Genomic DNA, 11,256 nt, shown 5'->3' on the forward strand with positions numbered 1-11,256 from the left:
CGCTGAGTTTGTCTGATAGGTGGAACTTGAGGACATTTATTACAATCTGTTGAAGTCTTCAGTACAAATGATCAATGCGAGTCCTAGAGTAACATATAATTTAGAGACGGTGGTGTCTATTTATCAAGACCCTTATTGCAATGATAGAAAATCTTTTCTCTCTAACATCTTTCAATAAATGATCACTAAGGCAGTAGTAAGAGGAGACATTCCACTCGCCAGGCCACATGTGTGACCCAGCTTGTCAGCTGGCACATGCACACCGGAACTGGAAGCCCGGAGTCAGTCACTTTTTATTTACACAACTTATATTTGTGTATTTTAAAACATTTAGGCTCCTATGTATGTAGGCTTAAACTCATACTTGCCAACCTTATGTTGGCTGGGACCAGGATATTCTGGAGTGCAGGAGGGGTGTATGGGTGAAGGGGGCAGGGCTTCACGATTCACACCATTTTGGCCCCGCCCCCGGTGATGTAATGCCTGTTTTGGGTCTTTTACAGTGTAAAAAGACCCCAAGCAAGCATTACATCATTTGGGGTGGGGCCAAAATTACGCAAATCGCGAAGCCCCGCCCCCTCATCTTGTACATTCCAGGTCTAATTTTATTGAAGTGGGCAGATGAGCCAGATGCGGGAGAATCACCAGCTCTCCCGGGGGTCTGTGAGACTGACCCAAATTTCGGGAGTCTCCCGGACATTACGGGAGAGTTGGCAAGTATGCGTAAACTATGGGGAAAGGTTTTAGGAGCTTGAAACCGATGGATGGCATCAGCCGTTCTACCCTAGGAGGGAGCATCAAAGAAGAGGGAGTGTCGGATACTGCTCCGGCAGGTTTCGTGCACCTCCCTTAGCTCTCATCTCTAATTGTATTCTCAGCATGCGGCCTCTTCGCTGTAGACTCTTCCCCGGGACAGGCAGAGACGCTGTCAGGGCTGAACAATTTTGTTAAATTACAATGTTAATTCATTTCTTATCAATGTGATAAGAAATGATAATTAGAGAATACAAAGGGCCATAAATAGACCCCCATAGGCAAACAGAGGGGGGTTTCCTAGTGCCTGGAAACCCCCCTCAGAGCCTGGGGCACTGTATAATTGAGGTGGCTGGACCCTGCCTCCGCTTCACACGGCTCTGCTTGAAAAGGGAGAGCTACGTGCACCTAACAGTAGTGCATGTATATAGGGATAGGAAGAGTTGGAGAGCTGCCAAGCACTGTCTAATATTATAGCTATGCCCCCATGCATGCTGGTGGTGTGGTGTGGAAACCCCCTTCTACAAATCCTGCGTTTGCCCCTAACCCCTTAGTATTACATTGTGCCTTTTCATCATGGTCATGTAAATCCTTGGTGATTAGTTGTTAAAATATACAATACAGTATTTATTATCTTATCTATAATCCTTATGCCTGTAAATATCATCGTCACCATTTATTTATATAGCGCCACTAATTCCGCAGAGCTGTACAGAGAACTCAGTCCCTGCCCCATTTGGGTTTACAGTCTAAATTTCTAACACACACACAGACAGAGACACAGACTAGAGTTAATTTGTTAACAGCCAATTATCCTACCAGTATGTTTTTGGAATGTGGGAGGAAACCGGAGCACCCGGAGGAAACCCACGCAAACACAGGGAGAACATATAAACTATTCACAGATAAGGCCATGGTCGGGAATTGAACTCATGACCCCAGTACTGTAAGGCAGAAGTGCTAACCACTCAGCCACCGTGCTGCCCAATTAAAATACATGAAAAACGTGTCCCTTTTGCTAGCCAGGTAAGCATGCATTTAATAACTTCCTTTGAACTAATACAGTCCCAATGTTCTAAATGACTCTCTCAATTAGTTGAAGAAAGAGTTACGAGATTTTTCTGAACTTTTGAGATGGGAGGTTTGATTCACCATTTAGTCACAGGTTACCTCTGCTCTCTGTGGTTTAGCTTGCCCTGTGCATCCGTATTCATGTATAGAATATTGGGAAGAAGGCTGTGTGAAAGTATTCACATTACAGGATGAATAAAGTGAAGCTTCTTGGCTCTGCAGACATTCTTTCTGTTAGTCCAGTTGTCACATACAACCCTGATTTATCACTCTTGCACAGAAACCAGGCTGGCCTCCTCTATCAATGTCCTTGTACAGGGTTAATGCATTAACACTAAAAGTTATGCAAAAATCATTGTTAAAAGGATCCTTAAGACACCTTTTTTTTTTATACAACAAACATGCAATAAAAATAAGGAATATGTATTGTTTTTAAATTATTCTTTACCTGTAGTCCTGCTTGTTATCTTGATTTTTGCGGTTCCTCCATATACCTTTGGAATAGTTGTTTTGTTTTCATTAAAGGACCCTGTTAAGTCAAAATAGCTAAAATCAATGACATGTTTGTAAAATATTGCACTTTACTTAAACACATAAAACATTGTTCATGCAGTTATGATAGTTTAATTTCAAAGCAGAATTAATTTGTCCGTAATATCACGATCTGTAGATATATTATTACTGTCTCTACAATTATGTTTATTTAGTTTAAAGCATGTTTATTTTCTATTTATTGGCTTAAGCTTTTCATTTCCCTAACAAAATAGATGGTAATAACATATATTCTTAAAAAACCCTAGAATGCTGTTTCTTAGAAGGTATTTAAATTCCCGATCTAACCTTAGATTATTGATTCTCCGTCTTAATAGAGGTGACCTGAAGTGACCAAAAAGATTTGTATTCATCTGGATATGTGACCTGACAGTTGTTTATGTCTTAGATTGTGACCCACGAGAAATAAGATTATTCACACATGAAATCCAAATGACTTCCTGCTGTATGGATAAAAAAATGGATCATTGTGTATTATCGAGGTTGAAAAAAAAATCAATATGTTACACTAAGGGCAATCAATCCTATCCATGAAGTGATCTAGTATTGATTGTTATCAACCTTGCCTCTATAACCTTCTTTTCAAAACAATGGTTGTGCAGAGGCGGGCATGAATTTAGTATGTATTTTTAGACTACAAAACATCAAGGGGTAGATTTACTAAACTGCAGGTTTGAAAAAGTGGAGATGTTGCCTATAGCAACCAATCAGAATCTAGATTTCCTTTGTTTAGTACATTCTACAAAATGACAGCTAGAACCTGATTGGTTGCTATAGCCATTTTTATAGCCAATTTGTGAAAACAGCATTAAAAGTGTGCCTGACACCTGCAGTGAAGGTAACCGTTATCTAAATAAGGAACACATACTTCAAGTTATACTATTATTTGCTAATGAGTGTTTTGATGGGGAACCATTCCTCCTAAATGTCTCGATTTAGGTATCAAAGTTTTGTCCCACTGGGTTGGGAAAGTTGTGAAGTATTGTATGTTCTCTGGTACTCTGTATGGTAGAGTGGGTGACGTGCGCAATGAGGGTGTTTGGATGGGGGGGAAGTACGGGCAGTCTAGCACTTCAAAAGCACTAGACACACCCCTGGGGTGTGACCATGCCCCCACCATGGCATGACCACGCAGCCTGGTCCAATGCCAGCTACCCAAATGTTGCCAGGTATGGGGAACACAACATGGAAAAAAAGTGATTTAAACATATTTGTTATTACTTTTGTTTGTATTAGTGAAAATAGTATTTGTAGTTTTTATTAACTTTTATATAGTGTTATATGAAAAAAAAATCGAATCTGCTGAACTGTATACTTTTTAAATTCTACGTCACTTCTATAACCTTTTTTGTTTGGTTGGTGTCAAATATTTACATACTGTATTCATTAACAAACTGTACTCGTCTAGACAGAGCCCTACAAGTAAAAATTTTACCACAAAAGAAATTCATATGTAGCTTTTACCTACACATAGTGGAGGCAGCCATTTTGTAGGATGAATCAATATTCAAATGCCAGAACATCAGTGAGGCATACATACTAGTGTCGGCCTAAGCTTGTCACCAAACCACATAACATACTAGTAGGTTAATTGGCTGCTATCAAAATTGACCCTAGTCACTCTCTCTCCCTCTTTGTCTGTGTGTCTGTGTGTATGTTAGGGAATTTAGACTGTAAGCTCCAATGGGGCAGGGACTGATGTGAGTGAGTTCTCTGTACAGCGGTGTGGAATCAGTGGCGCTATATAGTGATGATGATGATGATGATCTTATTAATTTGTGAATTAATAGCCTGCCTTCTCAACTCACAATATAGTTCCACTCTGAGCAGACAGTGGTAACCCTTGAAGTGGTATGGGTTATTATTCCGTTTAAAAATCGCTTTGTGTACTTGAATTGTAATCGACAAGTAAAATGGATGCTTCCTTGGGTCTCATTTAAGTGATTGATGTAGCTTTGATTACTTCTGAAACAGAATTAATTATTAGACCATAAACAAATGTATAAAGAGAAATCATTGTCTAAGAAACCTCTAATTGATAGCCTTTTTGGGAAATGAGTGTTTATTAATAAATATTACAAAAGAAATTACCCGATAAATGTGCAGCATAATGACCAACTTTTCTTTCAAATCCAGTGTCTGATTTAAGGACTTAAGAACAAAAGTAAAAAAAAACACAAAAAAGCTCAAAAAATTAATAATAATCACAAACTTAAACTGAATGAATTTTATTAATAAACATGAAAACACTAACACATACAAAATAAAACAGAAACTACTTAGTACAGCAAACTGGGGCTTGGCAGATGTTGGCTAAGTCTGTTGTGTTACAGTACAACAATCTAGGTAGAACCAAGGGTTGTCAAAGGTCTTAGCTTTACTACTTGATGCATCACCTTTTATTTGCGGTTTCATGTTATTTTCTAGACCAAGCCTGGCCAACCTGCAGCTCTCCAGGTGTTGTGAAACTACAAGCCCCAGCATGATTTGCCAGTAGATAACCAGGTGATAACTGGCAAAGCATACTGGGACTTGTAGTTTCACAACACCTGGAGAGCCTCTGGTTGGCTAGGGTTGTTCTAGACCAGTGATGGCTAACCTGTGACACTCCAGGTGTTGTGAAACTACAAGTCCCAGCATGTTTTGCCAGCTATCAGCTAGTTATCTACTGGCAAAGCATGCTGGGGCTTGTAGTTTCACAACACCTGGAATGTCACAGGTTAGCCATCACTGTTCTAGACATTGCAGTTAAACTACTAGTTACCCTGTATTAGCTAGACTCCCTCTACTGCATGGTACAGCCCATGTGCCAATTACACAGCTCTGTCTGATTGTGTCTGCTAAGATCAGTTTTACAGTTGCATTTGTTGTTGTTGTTTTTTTAAACAAAAATGTATTTAAATGGTGTCAAATACTGTATACTATACATTTTAGGCTATAGCAATTTTACATTTTCACATCTGGAGACAAGCAGATTGAGAGTACTGTTTTATAGAGGTCTTCTCTGTCAAGTTATAGGCTGGGAAAATTGCAGAAAACACAGATGCAACAGTAACACAGTCTTGGTAACATCATTGGTATTCAACCCAAATCCTTGTTTTGTGCATGTGTATTTTTCAGCAACACTGTTGACTTATGTCTTTTATGTTTGCTATGACTAGCGTTCAACAGAAAATAAACATGAATCCTAGAAAATGTTAAATAGCTATAATGTTTATGTAGCGTTTACAATTCTACACAAATTTTATTAGGCAATGTCTTAACAAACTTATAATATCAGAGAAATAAGATTTTTTTTTTTTAAAAAAAGCAATACCACCAAAATAAAGATTTTAACATGTTTATACTAAGATTTTATTTATGACTTATTTAATGTGCATGTCAGTATATTTTATAAATACCTAAAGATATACAATTAAATATATAGATGCAAATAATATAAATTAATAGTGCTAGTATGAATAACACAAAGCCAAAATTGAAATGAGGAAATCCTGGAAGTGTCACTGTTACTTTTGAGGACCATGAAGATATTTATTCAGCTTTTATAGTTAGTTTCTACATAGAATATAAAATTCACAACTGAAAATTATTGTTCTAAACGTATTCTCAGATTAGAAGAGTACCCATATATTTACTTTGATTTCTTACCCAACAGTTCTTTTCTCGTACCTCAACACGTTACAGAAATAATGTTACACAAACTGCGGTGTAGATTTATCAAACTTTCAAAAAAGGAAAGTGGAGCTGTTGCCCATAGCAACCAATTGTTTTCTAGAATGTACGGGATAGATGATTACTAGGATCTGATTGGTTGCCATGGGCAACATCTCCACTTTTACTTTTTAGATTTCATAGATCTACTCCTGCATGTTAGAAGAAGTCTGTCCATAATGAAAATGCATTTTATTTTCCTGATAATCCTGATATATTCTATATTTTAAACAAAGTGTTTTCATTGCAGGTACAAAAGTTTGGTGACTGGAAAAAGAGCAAGGACCATTATCGCAGTCTTTTGGATTCTATCTTTTGGTATCGGATTGACCCCGCTGATGGGCTGGAACTGCTTTGACAGAGACTGCGGTGCAAATGGCAGCATTTCCAGTCAGAACCGCACAGTTTCATGTTTGTTTGAAAAAGTGGTCACAATGACTTACATGGTGTACTTCAATTTTTTCGGCTGCGTCCTGCTTCCGCTGTTGATCATGCTGGGGATATATATTAAGATCTTCATGGTGGCTCGCAAGCAACTCAGACAAATCGAACTGAAGTGTGTAGGCGCAGACAACTCAAGGACCACTCTCCAGAAGGAGGTCAACGCAGCCAAGTCCTTGGCCATCATTGTGGGTCTGTTTGCTTTCTGCTGGTTGCCCATCCACATACTGAACTGCATCACACTCTTTGACCCAGAGTTTCACAAGAAAAAGCCAGAGTGGGTTATGTACGTGGCCATCATCTTGTCCCACGCAAACTCTGTAGTGAACCCTATCATATATGCTTACAAAATAAGGGACTTTCGCTACACTTTCCATAAGATTATTTCAAAGTACCTTGTCTGCAAAAAGGATAACTTTTCCAAGTGTCCAAATGGTTCAATCGGACATTCCAGACACTTGCAGATCAGCAGTGTAAGTGCTGGGAATGCCATTATGTGACCTCTATCCATGCATACTGCTTCCTGCACCTCACTTGGTGAAAGCACCATGTCACCTTGGGTTTCATGGACATATACTGTAAATTTGTTGCTTGGACCATTCAGGATTTCATGATTGACCACTTTTGCTGCTGCACTTTGTTCATTTGAGACGTTCGCCATTAGTTTTGACTTTAAGGTATTACTGACATTTCCTGCAAATCCCTCTGCACTGTCAAAGGTTTTACTACTAGTTTTAACAAAGGCTTGTGATATCTGTTCAATGAATGTTATTTATTAATGAATATTACATTATAAAAAATATGTTAATTATAGGGCTGTGCACATAATCCTTAAAATGATCTTTTCATTAGAATAAGCAATTTAAGCCATCTTTAGTATTAGTGGAAGGAATGCCAACTCTGTAGAGGAAAGTACATAAGTTTGCTTATTAGGCATACATTATATAAGCAGCCTTTTATACATTGGTTGGTCATAAATGTAGTTTTTTAATTTGTGTTTATTACGGATATGTATGCTTTCTTTAACATCATGCATACAGGTCCATGTTATATAAAGTACTTGACTGTCAATCTGTGCATTGAGGATGTATGCAAATGAAGCTGCATACAGTGATAATATATCTTATTTGACTAATGAAAATTAGTAATAACTTGTTTTACTAATCTTCAAGAGGTGAACATAGATGTAAAATAACTGAGAAGGTAAAACACTAAAACGATGCTGAAAAAGATAAATTAAAGGTATATCTCCATTATTTTTGTGTGGTAGTGGGCTGGTCTCCTTGTCGAGGGGGAGGGGATGTAATAACAAGCAGACCAGTAGGATTCCCCCCCCTTGTAACTCCCACTGACACAATAGTTTGAATTCAATTGGCCTCAACATTTTGGAGAATTCTGCATTGTGTGCTCTCTCTCTCTCATAGGAGTCTTCAGTACATCACTGGTCCAAGTGTGGGAGAGAGTGTGAAAAAAAACACCTTATACATTCCTGTTAAATATATACCTTTAGTTTTCAGGTTATCATTTATTTTTCCACATTACAATAGTGTTTTACCAGTAATCGTTACATGCACAACTAAACACTAGAAAAATGTCTTCTGATCTTGTTATACAGTGCAGAAGACAATACAGATTTATAGAGACTGGACCTAAACAGTAATCTAAATAATTCACTAGCTTTGTTTTGCTTTGCTGTTTGACAGGGTTCAATCGGAGAACAGCTGGAGTGGATCCGTATCGCTAAAGGCTGATCTCGGATTGGAACCAAATGAAAGGTCAATGCTTATACGAGGTCCAAGGGGAAAAGCACAAATCCTAAGAATCCCAAATTACTCACTAGATGTTGTTGTAGATAAATATATATTTATATATTTGTACTATTTCTGTGATTGCAGAAGCCAAAATTGTAAATAATGTACTAAACACAGAGCGAGTCAACTGGTTCAAAACATTTTGCGCGATTGAGCCTATTCGGAGGCTCTTGTGTTACAGACAATCTGAAGCTCACTGTTACAATGAAGGGCTACACATTACTGTGATCATACTTTATTTGGACAGTTATCAATATAAGTTACAATATGAAGATGGATGAAGTTGCACTGCATGAGAGCAGTCTTAACGGGGTAAAGGGACCAAAAATCAGAATCACTATTGCCATATATACATACTCAATGTGGAGGCAACTATTTTATTGGCTGAACCAATGTTTTGTCTATCTTAATTCACTAAAAACTAACTTCATACCTCTGTGCTGTCTCTAGTTCTACTATATTGATAGACTGCATATTGTTTCAAACCACCAAATTGCTGACTCCACTCTGTGCAGGAGACAGGCATACTGTTAAGTGTTTGGCAATTGTATTCACATTTACTATACAGTTGACTACAAGCTAGTTTTGTCTGTAATCAGCAATTTCAAACAGAGTCCCTATGTCTTTGTCCTTCAATAGACTTAAAAGGTAGGAATTTTGCTGTGCACAGGTAAAAAGAAAATCTTTCACAGGTATAAAATGTCTTCAGTTCCGATAAGCTATTGAAATGTTTACATTTATACTTGTGAATGGTATAGCTCCTTCATAAAAGGCAATTTTAGTTTATAGTTAGTGGTCCCTTACAGGGTAACTATACTAATTAAAATACTGAGGGGAAAAAATATAAAACTTTCTAAAAAGGAAAAGTGGAAGTGTTGCCCATAGCAACCAATCAGATTCTAGCTATTATTCTCTAGAATGTACTTGATAAACTACAGAATCTTATCCGTTGCTATGGGTAACACCTCCACTTCTCCTTGTTAGAAAGATTGATCCCTGACACTATGGGCCTCGTATAGAGTCGGACGCAAAGTCCATTTCAGGCGCATCCTGCAGATATACACTGATGGGACATACACAGTAAGCAACAGTTCCCTGCAGTTCCGTCTGCTTTTCAGACGCAGTGTACACTGCGACAGCTTGCTTCTCAGTACGAGGGAAAGGGGGGAACACAGAGTTATGTAGGCGTGACTGTGAATAATTCAGATACTATGGGCGTCTACCCGCAAAAACTACCCTAGTCGGATCAAGAGGCAGGCGGAACACACGTCAAAAAAGACAGAAAAAGTGCGGCAGGAATTAGGTGGCGCAGGTAGTTAGCTGCAGTAACTGGTCGCAGCTTGGTAGGGTATTATGAGTGGGATGCAAGTGGGGTTGCATACTACTCGTAATACCCTACCAAGCTGCTGCACACACCCACTCCTACTCTTTCATGTAAGTCTTAGACGCAGAGTGCATCCGACTCTAAATGAAGCCCTATGTGATCAGTCCCAGTTAATTAAATTAATTACAAGCAATGATGTTACCATCACATTTGGTTATAGAAATGTTTCTTTCATTATACAATAGGAAAATAAAATGAGCCGCCTCATTTGAGGTTGTCAACAAACTGGCTGTTCAGTGCATTTTCTTGACGACTGTGCAAGACAGAGCAATGCCAGCTATGCAAATAAATAAAAAAATAAAATTGACTGTAACTAAACATTGTAAACCTAACATTATAATGATATTGTTCCCCTTTAATATATGAAAAATGAAAGGCAATTCAGGCAGTCAAAGGCGACATTATAAGAGACATCTAACCAATGTTAGAGCTATATGTGACAATGTGGTTTTGTAGAGGCGAAAATTTGCAAGTGAACATGTCTCCCAGTGCAGCCTAATTCCATAAATAACATTTCAAATGTTTTAATGTTACCTTTTTGATAGAGAACTTTTATTTGAATACTGTGATTTTTTTAATACTGTACTGTTTTGCACTTTAATGGGAAAAAATGCAGAATTTTACAATGTTTATAAAGGATATGTTGGTTTTAGTTATGTACATTCCCAGGAAATTGTCTTATTGGTGTCAAGTTGATTTTTAAATAAAACTTTATTTTACATAAAATGTAAAAAAAAAAAAAAAAAAAAAAAAAAAAGAAAATGGAGAATTGTTTCATCAGCTACGTTTGTCTGAACGTTTCTTCTTGGAGAGCTGTCAAATGTAGAACAGCCATTGTAATGTGATTTTTATTGGAACATATGGACTGATGCAGTTCCACTTGGCCACATCTATACCCTGGATGAAAACTAGTCTTTGTTGCTGCAGAAGGTTCCTGGCTTCTTTAATGCACATGGTCAAAATCGTTTCAACGGTGGAAAAAACTTCAATGTGATAACAGTGGACTTTCTGGAACTTTTTAGCGCACAGCAACATTTCTCACCTTGTGATGTCATTGAGGTTTTGCACATATAAGATGCATTGATATTATAAAAGATGTTATGTGACGCCTCTGATCAATAGGACATTTTTTTTTTTTAAACAAAAAAAAGCCACCATGCCTTGAATTATTGTTTTAGGCTGAACACTATGTAACAATGTTGTGAATGGTTCAGCATTTTGCTATTAGGCTTTATTTTATGTACCAATATAAGCACTAACAGAGTCATTAATAAGCGGCAGAAGGCACAATTACCTATAGGCTGTTATGTGTTGTGTATGAAGTACAAAGGTAAAGCATGGATACTTAGGGACAGGGGCGACCGCCCAGGGCGCAACGCTGAGGGGGAGCGCAATTTAGGAATATTTTAGATTAATTTGGTTAAAATTGAGGGCTAGGGGGGCGGCATTTGTCTTTCTCGCCCCAGGCGCTAGAATTCTAAGTTACGGCTCTGCTTAGGAACATGAATTCCTTATTTATTAAAGTGTCTG

General features: G+C 37.9%; 1 protein-coding gene across 1 annotated transcript in view; it reads left to right on the forward strand.

Moving 5' to 3' along the window:
* ADORA2B (adenosine A2b receptor) overlaps positions 1–10,615 on the forward strand; it is a 60,529-nt gene extending 49,914 nt beyond the window's left edge. The window contains exon 2 of the mRNA XM_075196910.1: positions 6,341–10,615. Coding sequence (XP_075053011.1) covers positions 6,341–7,031 — 691 coding nt within the window. The 3' untranslated portion in view covers positions 7,032–10,615. The remainder of the gene's footprint in view (positions 1–6,340) is intronic.
* Positions 10,616–11,256: the final 641 nt, after the last annotated feature.

This window comes from Mixophyes fleayi, chromosome 2 (genome assembly GCF_038048845.1).
Source record: "Mixophyes fleayi isolate aMixFle1 chromosome 2, aMixFle1.hap1, whole genome shotgun sequence".
NCBI lineage: Eukaryota > Metazoa > Chordata > Amphibia > Anura > Limnodynastidae > Mixophyes > Mixophyes fleayi.